A 24,900-nucleotide genomic window follows, 5' to 3' on the forward strand; every position below is an offset into this window, starting at 1 on the left:
GTGTCTCTGAGAACTGTTATGTCATATTCCCTGAAGAATGAAAGAAAACTACAGTTTTTGCTTCTGTTGTTGCTTATTAAAACTGAAAAATTCCAGGGCACTGTTTGAATTAATTATTGTTCTATCAGGTATATGATGCAGTGGCCTGGAGGAAGGATCCTCCAGAGACATGAGCTCGATGCCTTCCTGGCCCAAGCTGTTTCCAGCCAGCTCTATGAGCCTGACCAGCTACAGGAGCTGAAGGTGAGAGTCCCCTCCTTTCAGGGAATAATCATTAATAAGTGTTGTTCCTGCACTTATTTTTCTTGCTTTGTGGTGTAAATTATGTCTTGGTGCTGTTTGAGAAAACTGAAGTGCTGAAAAATAAAACATCCTTTCAATCGAAGGCAGTTTGGTTAATAAGGGAAGAATGTAATGGCATGTTAAAGTGTAATTTATTGTCTTCGTATATGTTTCCATTTGAATGGTGAGTGGAGATGGGTTTTCACACACCTCAGATGCCAACTCCATGTCGCTGGAATTGGGTGGGGAATGCGTTTGCTGAATGCTTACCGGTTGACAAGTGGACTGAAATAAGGGAGGGAGTGACGGCAGAGTTCACTAGAAATAGGAGAACTGCAAAAAAAAATAAAAAAATACCAAAAATGAAAAATACAGCATGAAAAGAACAGGCTGTGGCTCTAATGGACACTTGTTATAACTTCGCCCTTCTCCACGGCTGGCTCGGACCAACGAATCAAGAGTATCCCACTGACTGGTTGTATCACATACTTTATACTCCGCTTCCATCGGCAAAGGAGCTCACCGCAGGTAGACGCGACGTACCCAAACTGCCAGCTGACTGCAAACACTCTCGCTTTTGCGTAGGTTTTCATGCCATGGTCATGGTTGATGCATCCTCGACATGCTCCATGTTTCTCCTTAAGGATATGTGTCACAACTCCAGAAGTTAATTCCAGAAAACTACAAAAACATCAGAACTCACTCAGTGAAGTCATTGCCACGTTTTTCAAGTTTTCTTTTGAAATCCTGGTTGTACTATGTGAAGCAGGTTATAAAAAAACAGGAGATCCACAAGAAGCCAAAATGCACAATCATGCACCATTAAATGTGAAAACAACAAAATAAACCCAAACAGAAAAGGTGGCGGTAAAAAACCTCGAAAAAAGTTAAGATTCAACTGTGGAAGGAAAATTTAGTTCAGTTTTAACAGAAGCTTTGTTTGAATGATGTATCATCGACTGAGCCAAGGAGGAAGTAGCGTGAAAATGAATAGTAGCGATGTGCTTCTTGGCCCTGAGTAGGTATTGATTATCATCATACATGCATCAGCTGTGATGTGGGTGGCAGTGAACCTCCGGAGAGCGCAGTGTGTAGGCGCCTTTATGAAACTCTGTAGAGTCAGTAAAATCCCCGATAAGCTAAAGTCTCTGAGAAGAGTCTCCTCCGTGCGTGTCGCAGAGACCTCGCAGCTCTTCAGCGCCGTCACCTCTCTGCTCTCGTTTTTGTTCCCACCTCTTAAATGCTGTCATTTTTCATTTGTGTGTTGGCTGTCAGGTGGAGAAGGTGGATGCTCGCGGCGTGCAGCTGGCTGCTCTCTTTATGGCCGGCGTCGATACGGCGCTGTTTATCAACGATGTCTGCGGTCAGCCATTGCCGTGGGAACACTGCTGCCCCTGGGGCTTCTTCGACGGCAAACTGTTCCAGAGCAAACTGGCCCGAGCCGCCCGCGACCGAGCCGCCCTGCTGGACATGTGTGAGGGGCAGGTACGAAGCAGAGCATCGCAGGGCTGAGTGTGACCATCGTTTGTCTTTCATGTCCAAAATCCCTGTTGGAGGGTGAATTGTAGTCCAGTCATTATACAGCTCTGTGTGTAAATGGCTTTTAAAATGTACTTTTTCCACCTTCCCCCACAATTTAAGAAATTTGTAAAGGTTATTTTAAAGAGCAGGATGGGGAAGTCCATATTTTCTTTTGTTTTAAGACTTGAAGTGTAATATTGATTCAAAATGATTTACAGTTACTCTGCCCATTCAAGTTGGACACACCAATACAGTTTATAAAAACACAAGATAACAGCTGTTTGAAATAAATACAGGGCACAAACCAATAACTATAGAAAATGGGAGTGCACAGAGGTGAATAAAATGGGATGTTGGACAAGAAAAACTAGGAGTCAAAAAAAGATTAAGTCAGCTGCCTTCAAAATATATTTTTTTAAATTTGTTACATATTGTAATTGTCCTATTCCCCCCCCCCCCCCCCCCCCAACAATAACACAAAAACGTAACAATTGTAAATGATTGGAGCACGCTGCATGTACTGGGATGGTCGATCAACTCCACCCTCAGTCCATCTGCTCTACACTGCCTTTGAACCAAAAAAACATTCAAAAAATATAAACCACAAATTTTCTTGGCGACTTTCATTGGGATAGAAACAAATAAGACATTGAGACAAGTCAAAATTGAGACCATTTTAATGACTGTGGTCGTACAAATATTACTTTATTTAAGAACCTTAGTGTAACACTTCATATAGGACACCCATGTAGCTCATCTGGCAACCCATGGGCCTGATGCTTACTGCAGCGCTCTGAGCTCAGGTCCATTCCAGTGTTACTGTGCTGTTCCAGTCAAACGAAGCCTTTAAAACCTCCAAAATAAACACACAGTATCAGCTTACCCAGCCGTGATACAAAACTTGCCTTATTAACGCATTAGTTCCTGTAGGGTACTGTAAATTTACATTAATAGAATATCACTGATCGGTTTAACTTGCTTATATTTCTGTTGCTGGCTTGCTAGGGCAGCGATGTTTCAGCATGCTAAAACAGCTAAATTAATAAAAAAATAGAAAGTACTATAAGAATTAACACGAATACAAAACTGAATTATTGAAGGAATTAAAGACTTGTTTTGCTTTTTTGGTTGAAGCCCTAATCAGTGACCATGGTGGAGGCTGGCTGCTCAGTTCACTTTATCAGGAGAAGTGCAAATGAGTCACCATCCCTCTGGATGTGTGTGTTAACAAAGTTTCCAGCTGTTATCCCATGGCCAAATTTTAAAGTAGACATTAAAAGAACAGAATGAAAAATGAGTACAGGAGGAAGCACACAGACCTGTGATAAAGAGCTTCAGAAAAAAGCTTTATTCATCCTCACAGCTGAAATGACAGCAGATGGAAAATGAATAAAAATTGTGTTTGAAATCATTGTGACGGTATCACATGGGCTAAAATGGGCTTGTGCTGTGTTTCATATGTTATTAAACCTTTTTAATAAAGTGACTTACCATATGGCAAGAATATATTTATATTTAACTTTTTGCAAAAATAGAACTTCAATAAGACAGAATGCAGATGTGCAGCCTCGGAAACAGGACACGGTAAAATAAGCAGGATAGATTTTGGGGGGGGGGGGGAGTTTAATGAGTGTGGTGCATGCTACATCCAGAACTGTGAGAGTACAACTAACTACGTCCTGACCCACATAGATGCATACATAAGAGATTGGAGGAAGATAAGTTAATAGATATCTATATGTATGGAGTTACACTATTGGCGTGGGAGGAAAAACGTAGCACTGAGTCGCCATCAGAGAGAAACACTTATTTTTATTATTATTTTTTATTATTATTATTATTCATTTAAAAAGTATTTTACCCAGTATTCTGCTTGTTGTTGTGGTCGTTTCTGGCAGGTTTGATCTCCAACTGATCTGAGACTCAATTCTTCTTCTTTCTTTCTTTTTTTTTTTTCTTTTTCATACATCAATATGCCCACTCCAGTTTTATGGATAATAAAAGTGACAGTTAAAGAGAAAGTGGGATCTACTCTGTATCTGTCGCGTATTAACAGCCGTAATTCTTTCTTCTCTGCAGGAAGAGCTGGTGTCCAAGGTCGAGAAGATGCGCCAGGCGATCCTCGAGGGCATTAACCTGTCTCGCCCTCCTCCTCCACCACCACCTCTTCCACCTCCTGCCTTCCTTCCCCCTGCCATGATGCCCCCTTTCTACCCCATGCCTCCTCTCTACCCACCCCGTCCCATGGGCGGCATGCCCCCGCATCACCCACATCATCCACACCACCCAGCCCAGCACAGACCCCGAGGCTTCCCAGGTATGCCACAGTTCATCCACTGTTTGAAACAAGTAGTTTTAGCTCTTTTCCCACTTCTTTTAAGCAAGTTTTTTTCTGATTGTACACGTTGCAAACAAAACACTTGAGCTCTGAGATGACCATATTATAAATATCCACTCTGTGAGTTACAAAGCAGGAAAATACTTCTTGAGCATTTGGAGCAGTCGGAAAACTGAGATTTGTATGACTCAAGTAGTCGTTGAATATACACTGACCTCAGTATAAAGCAGAATAGATTTCCATTTACAGATTGAACAGAAAGTTGTCCTGTATGTAATGCAGTTACATTTAATTGATACAAGAAAATGTTTCTGACTCCAGACTAATGTTGTACAGTTTCTTGTTGGTATAAAACTGTGTGCTTGGTTATCTACTAGGTGACAAAACATGGTAGAATATAGATAAATACGCAGTTTATGTTCTATTAAGATAATATGGAATATAAAACAGGAACACAGGGAGTTAGTGTGTAGTGACTTTGCAATCTTTTCTTTCAGGTATTCAGTCCATCCCCCCTCAGGGAGGGAAACTGGAGATCGCTGGCATGGTGGTTGGTCAGTGGGCTGGCAACAAACCAGTCCGTGGGAGAGGGGGCTTGAACATGCAGGTGGTGTCAGTGGGAGCCGGGAAAGGGTGAGTACTGCTATAATTTTTTTCAATTAAAATGAACACATTGAATAAGCGCTTCAGGGCTGCCAAGGCTGTAACGGCTTGAGTTTAAAAAGTCATGACGTCGTTTGAGCCATAGTCTCTGGGCTTCTTTCCATTTATTAACAGCTCTGGTATATAATTAATATATCAAAGTAATAAAAATCTACATTGACAGGGAAACAAATTCTTCTCAAAATTCATCTTTCTTATAGTGACGAGTCTTCTTCAGCCTCTGAAAACCATCAATCTCCTCTTTCTTGGATCAAGTTTGTAAAGTCAGCTCTTACTGTTCGGACTTCAAGGACAGACAGTTGTAAAAAGAGATCACTACTTAATGAAACAAATCCTGTGCCAATCATAGCCTGTACAAAAGATGACCGCCGTGAAGTCACCATCCCAAATGTGCAATATGAGTTGGTTATTTTTTGAAGAATCTAAATAAAGGTTTCAACTACATGATAAGTAGAACAGCATTTAGTTTCATCCTGAATATTGAGTTGTTTTGACCGTTTTCCTGTGTTTTCCTGCTTTTAGACTAGTGTGTAGTATTTTTTTCCCTCCCTCCTGTTTACATTATGTAAAATCATTCTATAAAGACTGAATGTAAAGCTACAGAACTGGATATATTTGAGGCTGATCAGCTGGCTCTGGTCACCAACCAATTAGTTCATCTCTAGTCAAAGGCCTAAAGGTTATACTAGCCACTACATGCACTGGAGCCGACCTAAAAGAACTGTAATGTTAACCCAGTGGAGACCTTTTTAAAAAGCCTTTCTCTTTGTGCACCACAGGAGGGGTAAAGAGACTCCAGCAAAACTAAGGGGAGGGAAGAAGACAACTGCCAACAGAACACAGGTGTGACAGCAGACAAACGCAGACAAGCCTCTGTACTCTCAGGTGAACACTGAAATCAGGCGTGGACGTCAACTTTGTTGCACTCCAACATTTCTGTCTCTCCTTCCCCAGACGTCCCCCCCCCCATCCAGCAGTCCCCCAAAGCCCTCCGAGGAGGTGGGCTCCACGCCAGAGGTTGCCTCTCAGCAGCTGAATGGCAGCTCAGCAGCCTCCGCCATCGGCCAGCCCTTGGAGCTGACTCCCCTGGCCCAGCCAACCCCGTGTGCCTTAGCCAGCAGAGACAACCAATCAGAGGGGGTGGAAGTGGAGGCCCCCTGTTGCCTTGACGACTGCCCGTCAGACGGAGCACTACAGAAGGAGGAGTGATGGCATCCTTATCAGGATGTGCTGCTCTAAGAGAGTTATCTGTGTTCGACTGCCTTTCCCTGTTTTTGTAGCCCTGTCTGCTAGCTGTGCACATCATCACACGGCGCAGGAGGCGACGGGAGGCCCGTCCTCGCCTCCTCTGCTGCGACGTGTGATTAGCTAAACCAGTTAGCCGTTCCCCCCTCCCCCCTATAAGTTTTCTCATATGGTTTTACATTGTTTCTAAAGAGACGTTTTTCCATGAGTCCGTAAGCGCCCCACCTGTCAAAAGAAAAAATCCTCCCCTATCCGCACTCAGAGTGAAATAAGCTTAAAACCCCGCCCCATCACCACCACATCTTTAATCAATCCTGCCCCCGTTTATTAGGGCTGTCTGTACAGTTTGATTATTTCGTTTTTTCAGTCGTCCCGTTGTTCGACTGTCTGCACACAAACGTTAAGCATGCAGCAACGGTGACAGGCAGTCGTTGTATGTTGATGTGGTTTGTTGCCATAGCCACCTCACGAGAGGTCAGAGATGTTCAGAGTCTGACTCTTCTGTGCAGCGACCCTCGCCAAACTCCATTCTGCAACCAGGTCGGCGGGCAGCGCTGCTAAACATGCAGCGGTAGCACTCGCATCAAACCCCGTTATTTTTTGTTTTGTTTTAGTTTTTTTCTTTGATTGATTTGATTGGTTAATCAGTCACTGAAGCACTTCTGCACCACCACGGCATTAGTGTGATATCTTACTTTGCCCAGTGTAGCATAGCCTAGTACTTAGCTGTGCTAAGAGATCCCATGAATTTATGCACCTTAAGCCCTACAGTATGCAAGATTTTCCCCCGACCCTCCAAAAAAGAAAAAAAAAAGTGCATTATTATGTTATTGTCCCACCCCTCACCCGCCCCCTTCCCCTCCTCCCAAAGCTTTGATTGTACTACCCCAGCAGAAGCACTTAATGTTCTATTTAAATATAATGGATTTCAACAAGCCCCTAGACAGTTGAATTGACAGTCGGTGAGGGGCGTTCCCCGCGCCCGAGTAAATCATTATGACACATAGATCTACATTTAAAGGTAGAGATCTATTTGAGAGACGTCAGAATGTGAACAGAGTGGTTTCAGACAAAGAAGCACTTTGTTTTAAAAAATGTTAAACCACACTGGACAGTCCTCTAACAGTTGATATAGAAATGACAACCTCTCTGAGGCACCTTCTTCAGTTAAAGGCCAAAAACGTAGAAATGGAAACTGTCCAGTAAAAGATGGAAATGAGCGGTGAGGTTTTTGGGCGACTGCTGCCAGGCAGAGTTCCCCTCAGACTGCCCTCATACATTCACTTTGCTATGAAGCTAAAAGGAGTCTTGATCGTCCACGTCGAGGAGATCCTGGGAATCATTTCAGATTTCTTAAAAACTATTTCCAAAGTGTATTTTCATAAGACATATGTGATATAAAAGGGGCGTGGCAGCAAAGCCTCAAAAGATTGAGCAGCTGTTGTCATTACGAATGCCCGACACTGAGAGCCGCTGCTCGGCGAAGCTCCGGTGTGTCACTTTAGACCAGCAGGAAGCACTTCCCTGCCCCTGAAGCGCCTCAGCCGAGCGTGGCGCGAGCCTTCACGGGCTGGACCGCATCGTCACTTGACAGGGGAGAGGGAGGCCTCGTGGCGGACCCCCGAGCGTGCCGCTCACAATCTGAGACTTCTAGGAAATGTTTTATTAGAGCATTTATGTTTGTAGAGAATGAAATGTGTCCCCCACCTCCACACACACACAGTAACGTCTCATCTGACAAAATACAAGCATGTACCTTCTTAACGATTAGCTGTAGCACAACTGCAAACGTCAAAGCAGTAGAGCGACAGATACTGCCTGAGAGATGCTGGCCATGGTCGTTGTAATCTCTCTAAAACGTACATAGAGAGGCTGAAATAAACTCGTCACATGGAAAAAAGGGCAAGTCAGCAAAGAAGCACCTTATTTTCTTACTACATTGATGACTTGCGCTTCATCGTGTGCCACAAAATTTGACACGGAAGAAAAAAGCTCCTATGAAATGCTTTTTTTTTTTTTTTCTTTTTTCGTTTCTTTTTTGTTTTTTGAAGGAAACAGAAGACCCTGACTATATATATAAATATATATAAGTAAGTGTTAATGTAGTCGCGTCAGACATCCCCTCTGTTATGAACTCAGCCATTTACAGTGACACGCTGACAGTCGACCCAGCCGTGAGCGTAGGCCCGCCGAGGCCACGCCGCCGCCTCTTACACCAACACCAAATGAAATCAAAAAAAGGTTCGGACTAGTTAGCCGTTAATGGGTAGGGATCTACGAGCACTTTAGGTGTTCTTAGGTTAAGAGTAGGTAAACAGTGTCGGGGCTTAACACAGGACTGTAAAACAGACACCAAGACTAGGCTAGAGAATATAGCTCCACTGGCCGAAATACTAAGTCTAGAATTACTAGGAGTCATATACTTAACTGCTTTCAACTTTTGACATTACTACAAATACGTGTATTGCAGCAGTACATTGTTAGAAGATGGCTTTTCTGCGGCGATCCAGAGTGTGACCTGGTATTTGATGCCCTCTCTCGATTCGCTCGCCAGATAACAGTTACACACACACATACACACATGTTCACAATACATAAACACACACACACACACAGAGGAATCAGTTGATTTGTTACCAGCGGCATTCTCTCTGCTTTCGTGCTGAAGTGATTTCTTTTCGTGCAGTTTCAGTTCCCAGTGGAGTGGTCGTCAGTTCATCGGAGATCTTTTTTGGTAACACTTTCTACTGACCGCGAGGAGGAAGAAAAAAAAAATAAATCCCACATTCACGTTCAAGTTTTTGCTGCATGGACACAGATTGGAGAAACACACGCGCACACTGACACATTTTTAGAATACACGCACATAATAAACACACGGATATATAGATGTTAAATCCTGAGTTACACAGTAGGTAGTTTGGAAAAAAAAAAGAAAAAAAAAGTCAACACAACACATGATGTAGTGTCCCTCTTTTGTCCTCGTCTGTTTTAGTTTGATAGGTATTTGATCAGTGATTTTTATGCTTGTTATCCTCTAACCCGCCCCTGCTATGACACTTCTTCTCGCTGTTCATCCATTTATTCTTTTCTCCCACCCTCAAATTTTTCCTCGGCCTCCTTGTAGAGTACTTACATCCATGAAAACACACACAGACACATAAATCAAGCCCACTGCAGACACGCACACAGATATCCTCCACACAGGTTAATCCCACCCCTGTCCTCCTCCCACTGTATCTCAGTTTCCTTTCACCTCCTCCTCTGCCGCTCCGTTAGCCCCTTTAGGACCGTTTCTATTGGCCGTTTTTATTTTTTCTCTTTTTCTCTTCGGGCTGCCCCGCCCCCTTAATCAACCCAACTAACAGTAAAGGTTATATTAACGTTGATAATCAGTTTCTGTATGTATCTAGCCAGAGTGGATTTAAAAAAAATCTGAAAAAAAAATCAAAACTGTTTTATTCAATTGTGCAAAATGTGTTTTTTCTTACTATTTTTAATGTTATTACATCTTCTAATCTAATCCTTCTACCATCGCTTCAGTTAGTACTGAAATACGCTTAGCCAACCTAGAGATTTGAACTGTAACGATCGCCATTTTCCTTACCTGTATTTTATATGGCATCTGTAGACCACTTCACCGTTTTATTATTGTACGTAAGTAAATATTGCCCGTTTTTTCGGATTGAAAATCGTCGTCTGCACTATGTTCGATTCTCATATTATCCCCGATAACGAGTTTTCGCTCTTCGTCGTTAATCAAAGCTCAACTCTGCGCCCTTGCACAAAGCAGCGAAATATCTCTTGTGAACACCTGAGAACCAAAGTACACCTAGTATCCCCGTCTATCCCTCCGCCCCCCAAAAACAAGCTCCTCTATAGCCCCTCCCCCTGCCCAACATTGACAGCTCCCCGCCCCAACACCCTGAGTAATAAGTTTCTGATGATTATATGTATAATGACATTACAGCACGTGTGATTTATCCGACAGATCTGTGAGGTAACGGTGTGGTGTTTCATTTTTATTTTTGTTGTTTTTCATACTGTGGTTTTCGTGGAGATGCAGACGGACCGGGCGGCGAGTGAGCGTCTCATCAAAATCTCCCGCTCGCTCCTCACGGTGAAGTTTTAGGCGATGTGAACTGCTCCACTTGCTCCCATCACATCAAATTATTACAAGTAACCACACACACGGGAAGAAGGAACGACACCTGACAAATATGTTCTCTGTCACGCCGAGCTTCTTGGCACCCTCTTTTGCTTTTTTTTTTTTCTTCTTCTTCAAAACTTTGTCTTTTAGCTCCCAGGACTTGAGCTGAACGGGTCTTTTCATGCTGTACGTGGGCACTGAGGCGGAGGAAAGAGAGACTGTTTTCCTCACAGTGCGAATCTGAGATTGATCGACCATCCAGGAGGTTTATTCACATCAAGGAAATAAACATTTTAGCCATGAGGATCTGCTTTCAGAGCTTTCGGGCTTCTCATACAAAAAAAATTGATAGAATCTCATAGTTTTGTGGACTTGAACTTGCAATTTTAATTATGCCGTTTTGCTGCTGCAAGATGAGCAGTTTTCTGTCACTTACTACAAAACTTACTAATCAGAATGCATATTTGGTAGTTGTAGGGCCGATCTCTTGGTGGAAATTAGTGTTTTATTCTGACATTTGTATGTTTAAACCATAACAAGCTAATTGACGTTAGTCTCATCGAGCTGCAGAAAATACAGCTACTTCCTGGCACATTTTAGTGCAATCATTAAGTCATATTTAAAGGAATTGTTAGCTGCATCGTTCACTTCATGATCGGATATGATTTAGGCTAAATATATAAATTTTAGACAGTTGAGAGATTTTAAGATGCTGTCTGTTACTTTTGACATAAGTAGTGAAAATCATTGCAAGTTGCAGACCTTGTTAGTTAATCCCAGTCCATGGTCAACATCCTGTTTTTATAGTGAATAAAAATTATTTTCCATCTTAGTTAGGGCATTTATTGGTTTAGAGGCTTTTGTTCAAATAAAAAGAAGAAATTTTAAGACATTTTCTCTGCTAAAAGCTGTTTTATTTTGAAGGAATCAATAAAGCAAGCCTTAGCTGCAGTCCTAGTTAACAAATTCCAATCCATGGCTTACATCTCGCTTTGATCATCATAAAATTTTATTTCCAGTTTCTGATTTAAATCAGGAGGTTTAAACCATCTCAGCTGAAGCGCTGTGAGGAAAATTCTTGCTCTCTGACTGAAATGATAGTATTTGTGTCATAAAGCTGGTTAAAAGTAACCCCCACCTCTCTGCCTACGAAAACGGGAGCATCCTCTGAAGAGAAGCAAAAGCCCCAGAACAGGAGTGTGTGCGTGTATTATTGTAGAAATGAAACAGTATTATCTTCTGTCATACAGAAAGGAGTCATCGGTTGGGTTGTATCTGTCCAGGAAATCTCACAGCATTTTTGTCCGGTTTGAATAAGGGTCCCTAATTTCTGTCTCTCTCTACACTGCCACTCTCCCCCCCCTCAACAGCCCCCCAGAAGGTTCAGAATAACCTGTCCCCCCCTTCCACCTCCCTCCCTTCGTGGCCGAGTCCCCATCAAGTTGGGGGCCGTTTCACATCACATCGGTCAATGCATCAGTACCCAGAACCACCCAAAAGCTACCTGTGCAGCGAAAAAAGGGTTAAAATTTATCCATAATATTATTGTTATAGAAATATTATCATCATCATTATTGCTGTTATAATTATGGTTGGTATAATTTGTCATCATTGTTAGCATTATGGAAGCACCAGACGGTTTGTGGAAAGGTGAGAGAAAGTTTTTTTTGTTCTTTTGTTTTTAATTTGTCTGGCTGTTGGTGGTCTGATCTCACAGAGGCAGGGGAGGAATGGTTCAGAAAGAGACAAAGATGGCAGTCATGTTTGTACTGGTTGGGAAATGACTTACAGTGCTGAAATAAAATTTATTCTTTTAGTAAAAAAAAGTATTTCCTGTGTCCTGTGTCTTCATTCATTGAATTTTTGAGGGCTTTTATTAGCAAAACTTGCACCAATGTAATGTCTGTGATGTAGAGGGATTTTAAAAAGAAAAAAAACCCGCTGATGATTCACTGGAGGAAACTTCCAAAAGTCCACTTTGGATAACCTGTAAAGCAGGGGTGGGGAACTCCAGGCCTCAAGGTCCGGTGTTCTGCAGTTTTAGATATCATCCAGGGTCAACATACCAGAATCAAATGATTAGTTCATTCCCAGCCCTCTGGAGTACTTCAAGATATGGTGAGTAGGGTAATGTAGCCATCTGAATCAGCTGTGTTGAATCACTGACACATCTAAAACCTGCAGGACACCGGCCTTTGAGGCCTAGAGTTCCCCACCCCTGCTTTAAGGGTCCTGTCATATTGTTTTGGTTGGTCAAAAAAAAAAAAGTTCAACCTTATCCTTTTTATCCATATTTATATTTGAGAAAACGAATTTCTAGAGGTAATTCCTTCTGTGTTAAAATAATTTTCTCAGTACTCGCAGATGTGTGTTACGGCTTTGAAATTTAAGTTTCAAAATCTTCACCATCAGTAGATGCGCTCTTCTTGGTGTGTTACTACTTCAGTCTCTTCCCAATGATTTTATAAGAAATGACCCAGGTGTAAATTCTTTAAATAAAGAAGTAAAAAGCACCTCTGCTGAAGATGTATGTAAAATCGGAGCCAATCTATCGAGAGTGACTCCACTTCCTTTAAATCCCATTGTGTAGAAATTGGCTGCAATTCACGTTGGAGAGCGGCAGAGGGCGCTCATGATAGAACTAAGCGCTTAAAATTATTATTTACACTGTCTTCTAGACATAAAATTTTAATTTAATTTTCTAGCATTCTGCTAATTTATGCTTAACAGTGACTTTCAGACGGGAACTTCATAAAAAAAAAAAACGACTCCACTAAATCTATCGCCTAAATCTATCATGAAGTTTACCCCCCAAATTTTCATATTATTGGCGCCCACTATGAAGTAAGAAGTCCTGAAAGTGGGAAATCTTGATATTTTATAAGCTCGGTGATTATATACACGTTAAAAAAATAAAAATAAAAAATCCCGGCACGACACATGAATCTCGCGATATTTGTGCGTATCAGCAGCTGGCTGCAAACCGCTCCGCTCGGAAAGATGGCGACGATGATATGGGGGGCCACCCAGGCTACAGGGAGGCTTCTGAGGTAAACCACTGCTGTAGGTCGGCACCCAAACACTCGACTAGTTACGGGGGGAAGTACCGAGCCTACAGGCAGGTGTGTGTTGTCGCGTGCGGTGCGGATATGACAGCAGGTCGAGAACCGCCAATTCGAGCTAGCTGTCAGCTAGCTTTGTCAGCTAACAGGGGATAGCTACTTCTGAGGCAGGCGCAGATAAATATTCCACACACGGTGACAGTGGCTGCTTTCCATCCTCCTTTAACAGATACTGCTGTGATTCTGACGGGGACAGGGTTACTGTAAACCAAGCAGCCGATGTTTCCAGAGGCTGAGACTGTGCTCGGGTTAGCATGTTAGCGCCACCTAATAATGTAGAATGATACGGGATCCTTGCTTTAGTTTAACTCTCTGCCGCACACACTTTATGCGTACATGTTTAAAATAGTGACTCCACATCGTTTACTGCAGTCATTCCAAACATCAGACTAACCAGTTTGAAGTGTGAAAATCTGCAGGGGGCCCACCCAAACCTTTAGTATCACCACACAGGCAGAAAGCTGAGGGTTTCATTTGCGTTTTATTAATATAATAACACAAATTGATGTTTAGAAATGGCTGTGTTTGGATAGCGCCCACAGAGAAATAGCAAAACGTAAAGGCTTTTGTTACGGGGAAAAGCTTGCATGTTGGATTTGGTTCAGCTGTAGGTTTGTGGTGTTGTATCACATTCTTCATTTTTCAATTCAAAAAGCAGCTGCATCCAGAGACACTGCAGATTCCCGTCATGCCACTCATTAGTGGCCAGTGTGATGTGACCCATCAAGAATGACTAAAACTTAATGTTTGACCACTATTCCACGCTGTTAACTGTGTGAATCTATCATTTAAATCCAGATGGACCGTCACAATGTCTGTTGATTTTGATGTGTAAAGAATAATGTGACAGAGGAAATAAAAAAATGTATGACGAGGAAAAAGTGAACATCATGAGGTGGGGGAATAATGGCAGAGGAAGGAGTTAAAAGGGGAAATAAGGACAGTTAAAAATGAAATGCAGGTATTTTAAAAGCACAAATAAAAAATGTAGAGGAGGTGGTAAAACAATTATGGACACTAAAGAGATAAAAACCTGCTTTAAAAATGTCTTTAAGACGGATATAAAAGATAACAGTGTGCTCGTCAAACTGATCTCCTCAGGGAGAGGATGGGTGTCCTGATAGAAAAAGCCCAATCACTTTGGTTCTTAGCCAAGACTGTGGGATGGTCAGCAGAGCAACCTCATGTTATATTGTGTGAAAGTGTGTCATGAAGTGCAATTATCTAACCTTGAGGAGATTAATGCATGCATGGCTGTCCCTAGATTTTGTTTTTTATAAAATTGAGTTAATCATACTGAGTTGTTGAATAAAACACAACTGGAAAGCGTCATTTCTGACATGGTTGTGAGGGCAGGTAATGATCTCCTTTTTAGCTGCAGGAATTTCTGAGCCATCCACCATTTAATATCTTGTATATCTACCAGGGTTCAGTGACAATGACAGAAGTTCACTAAACAATCAGAGAAGTAATGTTAAAAACCCTGTTTGACTGTTTTGGGGTTTGTTTTTTCCCCACATCTGCTCGCTCTCATTGTTCTCGTATCTCACTGTCAGGAAGAATTTTCTTGCTTTGTAAAAATATATTGCATGTAGAACAGGAAATGCCCTTAAATCCTGAGCCTATGTAGTGCAGATACATGTGATAATATTCAAACACAGTATCAGCAAAGATGAGTTTAAAAGGTACCGCAAACAAACACCTTAATTCACGCGTTTTATTAGCAGCACATCTAATGTCACCTTCTGCTGGCCTTCAAATGATGCGTCATACCATCTCCCACATCTTATTCGACTCTTCTTTGATGCTTTTTGTTTTGTTCAGGTTTTGTTGGTTGTGATCATTTAAAGATGTATTATTATTATTACTACTGTTTTTTTTTGTTTTTTTTTTTCTCCTAGGTTTGTCCTGGGAGATGCCTACCTATCCTCAAGAACAAAGAGCTTCTGGGAAGAAGGCTGCAGGATTTTCTGAAGACCGGTCATCTGTCCTGTTTCCAAGAGTGCAGGGCCATGTTTATTATGCTCATATAAAGTTAATATATGACCGGGGTGGACTGAGGGAGAAAGTGGGAGCTGTGGAATGAGGTAGTAGTTTGTATAGTTTTAGGATCACACCAGATCTGGGAGATAACTATACAGCCTACTGTCTTTCTCACGGCAACCAAAACCATCCCCTCCATCGTCTTACCTCCTCAGGTTTTTGGTCATAAATTTGTTCCAGTGTTGTAGCTTTCTACTGGTCTTTTTTAAAAAATATTTAATCATTCTTCTATTATTTTGGATTATAGATCCTTGTTTAGGTTATCTGTGGAAATGTGATCAGATTTTCCAAAGTGCCTGCAGCACACGTGGTGGTTTCAGTGTCGCATGTTTTCAAAGACAAGGAATTTATTTTGAATTCCTATATAGTGCAGGATTATATTAATCAATTTTATGATTTTGAACAAATCTATACAGATGCAGCAAAATATATAGGCAATCAAGTGGGTGTGGCATTCAATTTTCCAGAATTGAAGATAAAGGTTGGAAAAAGGCTCAATAATGGACTTTCAGTGTGCACAGGGGAAATGTTGGCATTGTTGTTAGCTGTTCAGTGGGTGGAGGATAACAAGCCATTATGACTATAATCTGTTCCCTCTCGTTCATCATTGACCAGCTTGGATAAGTCATTCAGATGCCAGACCAGACATTTTAATTGAGATTTTACAAACAATCTACAGAATAAATATGATGGGACTGATAGTTAAATTCGTATGGATACCAGCACATTATGGTGTTATTGGCAATGAGGTGGCAGATAAAATTGCAAAGCAGGCTGCTAAAGGAGATCAAGTTGATTTAAATGTCAGTATTAGCAAAGCTGAAATGAAGAGCATGGTAAAACAGAAAACAAGGGAAAGATGGCAAAAGCGGTGGGAGGAGGAGAGGACAGGGAGATGGTTTTATTCTATTCAAAGGAAAGTAGGAGAACCAGGAGAGAAGAGACAATATCTTGATTCAGATTCGGACAGTTCACTGTTCATTATAGGGAAAAATCAAATGGGGAAATGTAGTAGTAAACTATTAAACATGTTTTGTTCCATTGTCAAAATTATCAGGAAGAGAGAAGAAAACTAATTCAAAACCTGGAAGGCTTTTCTTTGATTGGAGGGACCACACAGGAGGTGCAAGTCTGTCGCATGCTGGCCTATGCCATTACAAATGAGCTGGCCTCTGGACCTAACTGGGCTGGGAGAAAAAATAAGGGCCTGACTAAGCAAAAGAGGGCATTTAAAGAGAGAAGGTCTCACAATGGTTTCACTTGAAACTCCTCCTGCACTGGGTGCTGTTAATTAGTCTCACAGTGTTTCTAGGTGCTTCTCTGTTGTTTCTTTGCAAGCCTTACAGCTTTTAGTGTCCTGCAACATCTGAGTCACGGTCCTGGGGGGTCCAGCCCCATCACAGAGTAAACTGAAAACACTGTGTAAATAATAGATTTAACAAAAAAATGTTTTCATAAAATAAACTGTTTTCCTAATTGATGCAAAGATGTCTCTCTTTTTTTATTAGATCAGGTCTGGCACTCAATGTTATAGAGATATTATTTTGGACATGTTAAATTGTATCCTTTTTTTTTTTTTTTTTTTAGATGATAAACCTCTGAAAAAGACTGATGGTAATTTGCTGTGGTTTAGTATTGATTGAAATATCTGTGAAGTCCTGTTGATTTTTAATCATGATTTTATTATTGTTTCAACATTAACCACTGGTGCAAAGGTGGTGGAAAATCAACATCAAACTATAATATTGTTCCAATATTAAGATTGGTTTGGCTGGTGCTTTACTGATCTTCAGGTCCTGGAGGGTGATGCATTTTGAAGATGGAGGAAAGCAACAGCACTTCTGCAGCACAGTGTACCTTGCAGCACTCGTCTCAGATCACCCCTGACTTTGTGATAAAGTAATAATGATGTAATAATGGCATTTCTGGCCATTGGTATGCCACAACTTAATCCTTTCAACAGCTACCAAAAGTTAAGGGACCTAGCTTGTGTGAGCCTTTTGGGATGTATATACACTGCTCAAAAATAAAGGGAACACTTAAACAACACAATGTAACTCCAAGTCAGTCACACTTATGTGAAATCAAACTGTCCACTAATTGACAATCAATTTCACATGCTGTTGTGCAAATGGAATAGACAATAGGTGGAAATTATAGGCAATTAGCAAGGTGGTGACCACAGACCACTTCTTAGTACATAAGCTTTCTGGCTGATGTTTTGGTCACTTTTGAATGCTAGTGGTGATTTCACTCTAGTGGTAGCATGAGACAGAGTCTACAACCCACACAAGTGGCTCAGGTAGTGCAGCTCATCTAGGATGGCACATCAATGTGATCTGTGGCAAGAAGGTTTGCTCTGTCTGTCAGCGTAGTGTCCAGAGCATGGAGGCACTACCAGGAGACGTGGAGGAGGCTGTAGGAGGGCAACAACCCAGCAGCAGGACCAATACCTCCACCTTTGTGCAAGGAGGAACAGGAGCCCTGCAAAATGACCTCCAGCAGGCCAGAAATGTGCATGTGTCTACTCAAACAGTCAGAAACAGACTCCATGAGGGTGGCATGAGGGCCCAACGTCCACAGGTGGGGGTTGTGCTTACAGCCCAACACCATGCAGGACGTTTAGCATTTGCCAGAGGACACCAGGCTGATCCACACCTGAGGGATTTCTTGGTGTTTTGGAAAAGGTAGTCTCCGCCATCTCCAAGGGAGAGTAGCGAGGTTCCCAAGCCAGTTATGGTTCTGCTACGTCAGTGGGACCGTTTGGTAGAGAAGGATGGCATACTCTATCGGCAGACTTCACGTCCTGATGGAGGTGAGGAAGTGCTCCAACTTGTCCTCCCAGAGGCTCTAAAGTCTCTGGGACTTCAGCTGAGACAGCTGCACCAGGACCATGAGCATACCACCGAACTGGTCAGACAGCACTGTTACTGGCCAGGGATGTCCTCTGACATCAAGCAGTGGGTCCAGGGTTGTGAGCGTTGTCAAACTACAAAAGATTCAGGGATGGTATCGCATAGCTATATGGGCCACTTGTAGGCATCTAGGCTAAATGAAATCTTGGCCATAGATTTTACTTTGCTGGAGCTTTGCTGGAGCCCTCCCTTGGTGGGCTTGAGAATGTCCTGATTATGACTGATGTTTTTAGCAAATACACTGTTGTATTATTATTATCATTATTATTATTATTATTATTATTATTATTATTATTATTATTATTGTTGTTGTTGTTGTTATAATATCCATATTATTATTATTAAGTCACTCTTAGCCCTGTAAGTTATGATGTTACTGCAGTTAAACACAACTTTTTTTACAACACATGCAATAAAATCTTTCAAACACCCGTGACTCCATGAATCTGAGTCTGTGAGATTACACTTCATTTCTTGAACCACCAGTGATTAAAATGATAAAGTAAGTCTAGGCATTTAGTGCTTAATATTGTGAAAAGTTTAAGATGACAACAGCCTTGAAGGGAGTCTCACCCTGGCTGACTTCGCCACATGGACTGAGAATGCTCTTGATAAGGAGATGAGCACCAATAACCTCAAGCTGTTTCCAGCTCTGTCACGGTGGAGGCACGGGTTTTTGCTTTCCCAGGGAACCAGGAAGGGAACAATTTTCAGTTCAATTCCTTTTTTTTAAATAGGCACTTTATACTAGACCCTGCAATAACACATACAGAGGAAAAACCCAAGAATCATATGACACCCTAGGAGCAAGCACTTTGGCAATAGCGGGAAGGAAAAACACTCTTTTAACAGGAAGAAACCTCCGGCAGAACCAGGCTCAGGGAGGGGATAAAAGGGATACAAAAAACATGCTGTGGAAGAGAGCCAGAGATTAGGAACAAGAATGATTCAATGCAGAGAAGTCTATTAACACATAGTGAGTGAGAAAGGTGACTGAAGAAGAAATACTCAATCCATCATGGAAACCCCCCAGCAGCCTACGCCTACTGCAGCATAACTAAGGGAGGATTCAGGGTCACCTGATCCAGCCCTATATGCTTTAGCAAAAGGGAAGATTTTAAGCTTAATCTTAAAAGTAGAGATAGTGTCAGTCTCCCGAATCCAAACTGGAAGCTGGTTCCACAGAAGAGGGGCCTGAAAACTGAAGGCCCCTCCTCCCATTCTACTTTTAAATACTCTAGGAGCAACAAGTAAGCCTGCAGTGCAAGAGTGAAGTGCTCTAATGGGGTGATATGATACTATGTCATTAAGATAAGCTAGGAACTGATTATTTAAGACCTTTATGTGAGGGGCAGGATTTTGATTTGAATTTAACAAGGAACCAATGAAGGGAAGCCAATATAGGAGAAATATGCAGTACTGTCAGTACTCTAGCTGCAGCATTTTCGAGTAGCTGAAAGCTTTTCAGGGAATTTTTAGGACATCTTGATAATAATGAATTACAGTAGTTCAGCGACCCTACGATGTCAGACTTAAAGACCGGATTGGTCAGATCAGAACTTAGTGGGCGGGGTACTGAGCAAAGATAAGTACAAGAGCTCTCACTTTGATGGTTTTTCGGGTACACAAACCGTGTGTGTGAACCCTGTCTCTCTCTGTGTGTGTGTGTGTGTGTGTGTGTGTGTGTGTGTGTGTGTGTCTGTCTGTCTGTCTTAATGTAGGCTCTACCAAGTGTTTGTAGCTGTTATGTTACAAACATTTCATATTACAAGCGCAGATTAAAGTGCATAAAGTGCAAACTGTAAATAGCTGCTCACATTATTATTATCAGTCTGTGAGGACGTAAAGAACGTGTCGGTCACAGTAAATCAGTAATGTAACAGTAAAGAGCTCAGCTCGTCTTCATCCATCACAGCCTCTCTCATGCACACACGATCTTTGGTATGACGTCAGCCGAGTCGGATCTACGATGGCGAACATTCGGTGTGTGAAGGTGAGCAGCAGAATAAACATGAAACACCTCCGCGCTGCCTCGATGTTTTCTTTTCCTCGGAGGAAATATGATGCGTTAGACTTTCACCTTGCTTCGGTTTCGATTTGTGCGAGTTTTTCTGGTTCTTCCGGCGTGCACGCTCTCTTTGTAGTCCATAAGTTTGCGTGCTCGGCTAGCATATTTGCAGGTTAGCAAATATGCTGATAGCTCCCCCTTCAGCCCTCCCGGCTGACCTCCGGCTGTCAGTTAGATGGACACAGGACACACGAGGGCTTTTAAACATGGCAGCTTAAATTAATTAATTAAATTAATAATGCTGTATTTATATTTCAGTTAATAAAAACCTAAAAACCGGTCATTGAGATAAATCTGAAGAGTAAATGAAGGTGCGCGCATGTGTGCTTAGCCCCTTTTTTGTTAACTTTGCACCATCAAAACAAATAAGATCATTTAGAAGAAGGTGTTTAAAACTTTTTTCCTCCAGTATTTTATGCATCAGGTTTTTTCAGGCTCAAGTCTGGTCTCTGGAGACTGTCTGCCAACAAAAGCACAATGAGTCTGTGTCACCTTACTTCACGGAAGCCTGGGATGTTTCTTATAATCTCCGGATATTTGATACAAAAAGTCTATGTTATGCTGGAGTGTATAAAACCCTGGATAAACATCCTATTAAAAGTGTTTTATCACAGGTGATCGCTGTGATTTTCTTTCATGGGGGAAATAAAAACCTCTTTGGTGGGTGACAAAATGTTCATATGCAGGGAAACCTGTGGCATTTTGATGTAATGGGTCTCCTGATGTAGACTGCAAACACTGAACGAATGATCCCAGCAAACGCTGAGGAAACACTGACTGCATCTCCCATATAAAGACACGGTCCAGACGTTTACATGTAGAATAATGGTTCATATGCCTCCTATACAAAGGAAGGAATGTAGTTCATATTATTGCAGCAAAGACCTTAATTCATGTCTCGTTTTTCTTTAATTAAAACATTTGAATGACAGCTAAATTTCCTATGAAATGTCTGTGATCAGACAGTCAGAAGTTATGTATGTTATTTGTGTTCTTTATGGCGACTGGCCACTTTATATTCAATGTTTCTGCCATAAAGGTTTCATTCCTTTAACATGTTTTCAGTCACCGTTTTGTTAAATTTAAGTAACAATGCCATTTGGTTAGATGTTGGTAAAGATTATGTTTTGGGTTAAAATGCTCCTCATTCCACAGCAGCAGCTACACATACGGCGGGAAGGTCAAAGTTCAAGGTGCAGTGTTACGAAGGAATGGTGCCAAAGTTCGTCTAGTTCAGGGGTGTCCAATCCCAGTCCTCGAGAGCTACCGTCCTGCAGGTTTTAGATGCATCCTTGTTTTGACACACCTGAATCAAATGAATGGCTTGTTATCAGGCCTTTGCCAAACTTGATGGCATGCTGAAGAGGTAATCAAACCATTAGGGATGCATCTAAAAACTGCAGGACAGTAGCTCTCGAGGACTAGGATTGGGCACCCCTGGTCTAGTTCATTCAACTAGCAGTTTTTTCCACTCCAACAGTATCTTTAGGGAAATTGTGGCATGCAATTATTTTGAATTAAAGCTTTCTTTCAATACAGTGTGGATGTTGCAGTATTATACTATTTCTGAAAGGCCTTTAGTGGAGTATTGATCTGATTACTATTGAATTTCGATCATTGAAAACCACAGCAGAGAGATATTGAATAGGATTCATTGGTAGTCACCTTAAAGACACTGGACAAGATTTTAAAAGTATTTTAAATTCAATGAAGCAGCTTTAACATCAAATATGTTTGACTAACCAAAAACAAATCCCATCACAATTTCATGAAGTGTACCTAATATAATCCATTACTGAGGAATTAACGTTCAACAGATAAAACATGCAGTGTCTTTTTGAAAGGAACCCAGTGATGTTCTGATCTGTCCTTTCACTCATCTTTCATATTGACCTGCGACTTTCTTTCCCCTTTTCTTCTGCCCCCTCCTCTTGTCCCGGTGGGTGTCCCTCTTTACGTGTGCTTTGAGCAGGGTATGGTCGGCCTGGTAACAGGCGGTGCCTCCGGTTTGGGGCGGGCCACCGTGGAGCGTCTGGTGCAGAGCGGAGCGTCTGCTGTGATCCTGGACCTGCCCTCCTCTGACGGACAGGCTGTGGCAGCCAGTCTGGGAAACCGCTGTGCCTTTGCTCCTGCAGATGTGAGTCCAAAATTCAACCGACGCGAGACTCCATATTTTGGAAACATTAACAGAGAAAGTCACATTTGTAAAAACTCCTATCTGTGTGAGCTGTGCGGGGCATAGAGTTTACATGAATCGAATAGAACAAAATGGACCAAAATGCTTCTTAAGCCATGTGTGAAATGAATACTGATTGTCCTTTAGCACTAGAACCACAAAAGCGGTCATTTTGACATCCTTAGCATTTTAAAAATCAAGTAACTCTGTTGAATTAAAACACAATCATCTCATATTTCATGACTTTTCCTAAAAAGGGTTTATTTTAGTGGATTTTTGGGGTGTGTGGGATTAATAAGAAAAAAAAAAAGTGCAACAACTTCAACCTAGAACCATCGAGGACGCCATTCTGACCCCATAAAAAAGAATGTGGCATACATTTTGACATAAAGGCAGCTAAAACCTGAGCCAGAGACCACTAGATTGATTGACAGACAGATAAATATATAGTGGGGTGAGTTGTGGAAAAATAATTTGAGCATCAAAACCAAACAGATTTCTGAGATTTGTTGAAAGAAAGTGAAAACCTTCGGAAAGGGATCAATACAGCATGAACGGGGTTCACACCAGCATTGACACAAAGGCAAAATTACAACAGCTCCTTTATAGCCATCATGTGGATACAATCTTTGTCTGTTCAGCGGTTGGGTGTGAAATTCTCACCATTGCGTAGATTCTGCATGTGCCACTGGAAATGTAATACCCTGTCAGCTCAGTAGATGGCGCTCACACACAGTAGATGCTGAGCACCAGCCCCAGTGCATTCATGTTGTATATTTTGGCCATAATTATTCTTATTTGTCCTCTATTTTCCTGCAAACAGGGAATATAAAGAATCTTTGGTGCATTTCGAGTTCTTCTACTGGGGTTGTTATTGGCTGGAATGCTTTATAATTTGATGTGAGCAAAAGGGCTTCTTGTCCTCGTCGTTTTCCAGGTGACATCAGAGGCAGAGGTGCGGTCAGCTGTTTCCCTGGCCAAAGAGAAGTTTGGGAAGTTGGACTTGGCGGTTAACTGCGCTGGCATTGCTGTGGCTGTGAAAACATATAACTTTAAGAAAGACCTCCCTCACAGCCTGGAGGACTTCCAGCGCGTCATCAATGTAAGACGGCCGGACAGATGATCAGACGGACAGAAGAAGAAGTAATCACATGTGGCTTTTATTTATTTATTTATTTTTAACCTGCAGGTGAACATTACAGGATCTTTTAATGTGATTCGCCTGGCTGCAGGCGAGATGGGGAAGAACGAACCCGACGCAGACGGACACCGAGGCTGCATCATTAACACCGCCAGCGTGGCAGCTTTCGATGGACAGGTAAGGTTAAAAAAAATACTATATATAGTATTTTTTTAAGTGAGTGATAAAATAAATTAGTGATTTTGTATTTATTTATTCTTCAGGTTGGACAAGCGGCTTACTCCGCTTCTAAAGGCGGCATCGTTGGGATGACTCTTCCCATCGCACGAGACCTGGCACCCGTGGGCATCAGAGTCATCACCATAGCACCCGGTTAGTGTTCCTACTTAGCCCGTTATAGTTAACTTAAACTAAACCGAAAACTATGTGGAGAAATTAGATTTTCTGATTATTTTATCAAAAATTGACACAAAAATCCAAAAATCAACAAAACTGTTTTTTTCCTTCAGGGCTCTTCTCCACTCCTCTTCTCGCCAGTCTTCCAGAGAAGGTGCGCTCATTCCTCGCGCGCCAGGTGCCCTTCCCCTCGCGCCTGGGTGACCCCGCTGAGTTTGCTCACCTGGTCACATGCCTGGTTGAGAATCCCATGATCAACGGGGAGGTCATTAGACTGGACGGAGCCATTCGCATGCAGCCCTGAGCCGTTCTCATCTCAGTGTTTTATCAGAATCTGCCGGCATCACAAAGATACATGAAAGATGTAGTTCGATGTGAGGAGTTTGAGAAAGCAGGAGGGCTGCGGTTTGTTTCTCGTATGGTAGTTTAGCATTTTCCACTTTAAATTTTGTGTTCACTCACTGATAACTTCTAGCTGCTCGTTTAGGTTTGGAGCTAAAATACACAGAAATCCATACGCAGAGAAAAAAAGTGCCCGAGTGCCTTTAAATGTGACGCCAGGTAGTCCTGAACGGGTCCGACTCTATGAATCATACGTAACATTGTGCATATCTGACAGCATCTACAGTGTGAGAACAGGCTGCTGAGTTTAATCATAGAACAAGTCTTGTATGTTTGTCTTTGTGGCTGTATTTACGTTGTAAAAATCTGCACACTGTAAATATGTCTGTCAGGAATCACTGACTGTTTTATCAAAATTTTATGTGAATGTAAAAACTGACTACAGTACAATAAACATCACAAGTTTGACTAATCTGTGAGTGAAAGGAAAATAACCTC

At 41.9% G+C, this 24,900-nt stretch overlaps 2 protein-coding genes and 1 long non-coding RNA gene across 3 annotated transcripts in view; all 3 read left to right on the forward strand.

Moving 5' to 3' along the window:
- Window positions 1-12,028, forward strand: part of fam120c (family with sequence similarity 120 member C) — a 39,476-nt gene extending 27,448 nt beyond the window's left edge. The window contains exons 12-17 of the mRNA XM_084916226.1: window positions 129-243; window positions 1,558-1,767; window positions 3,883-4,120; window positions 4,639-4,774; window positions 5,584-5,647; window positions 5,759-12,028. Of these exons, the coding sequence (XP_084772352.1) occupies window positions 129-243; window positions 1,558-1,767; window positions 3,883-4,120; window positions 4,639-4,774; window positions 5,584-5,647; window positions 5,759-6,013 (1,018 nt within the window). The 3' untranslated portion in view covers window positions 6,014-12,028. The remainder of the gene's footprint in view (window positions 1-128; window positions 244-1,557; window positions 1,768-3,882; window positions 4,121-4,638; window positions 4,775-5,583; window positions 5,648-5,758) is intronic.
- A 1,137-nt stretch (window positions 12,029-13,165) lies between these two features.
- Window positions 13,166-16,850, forward strand: LOC146364915 (uncharacterized). Its single transcript, XR_014798956.1, has 2 exons — window positions 13,166-13,249; window positions 15,223-16,850. It is a non-coding gene; the product is annotated as an uncharacterized LOC146364915 (long non-coding RNA).
- A 3,316-nt stretch (window positions 16,851-20,166) lies between these two features.
- hsd17b10 (hydroxysteroid (17-beta) dehydrogenase 10) lies at window positions 20,167-24,874 on the forward strand. The gene is made up of 6 exons (XM_084917658.1): window positions 20,167-20,272; window positions 22,320-22,484; window positions 23,461-23,625; window positions 23,713-23,841; window positions 23,928-24,036; window positions 24,174-24,874. Exons 1-6 carry the CDS (start codon window positions 20,249-20,251, stop codon window positions 24,362-24,364), a joined length of 783 nt encoding a protein of 260 aa, XP_084773784.1. The 5' UTR covers window positions 20,167-20,248; the 3' UTR covers window positions 24,365-24,874.
- Window positions 24,875-24,900: the final 26 nt, after the last annotated feature.

Source organism: Perissodus microlepis, chromosome 20 (assembly GCF_051167445.1).
Source record: "Perissodus microlepis isolate ML-2025 ecotype Zambia chromosome 20, ASM5116744v1, whole genome shotgun sequence".
Taxonomy (NCBI): domain Eukaryota; kingdom Metazoa; phylum Chordata; class Actinopteri; order Cichliformes; family Cichlidae; genus Perissodus; species Perissodus microlepis.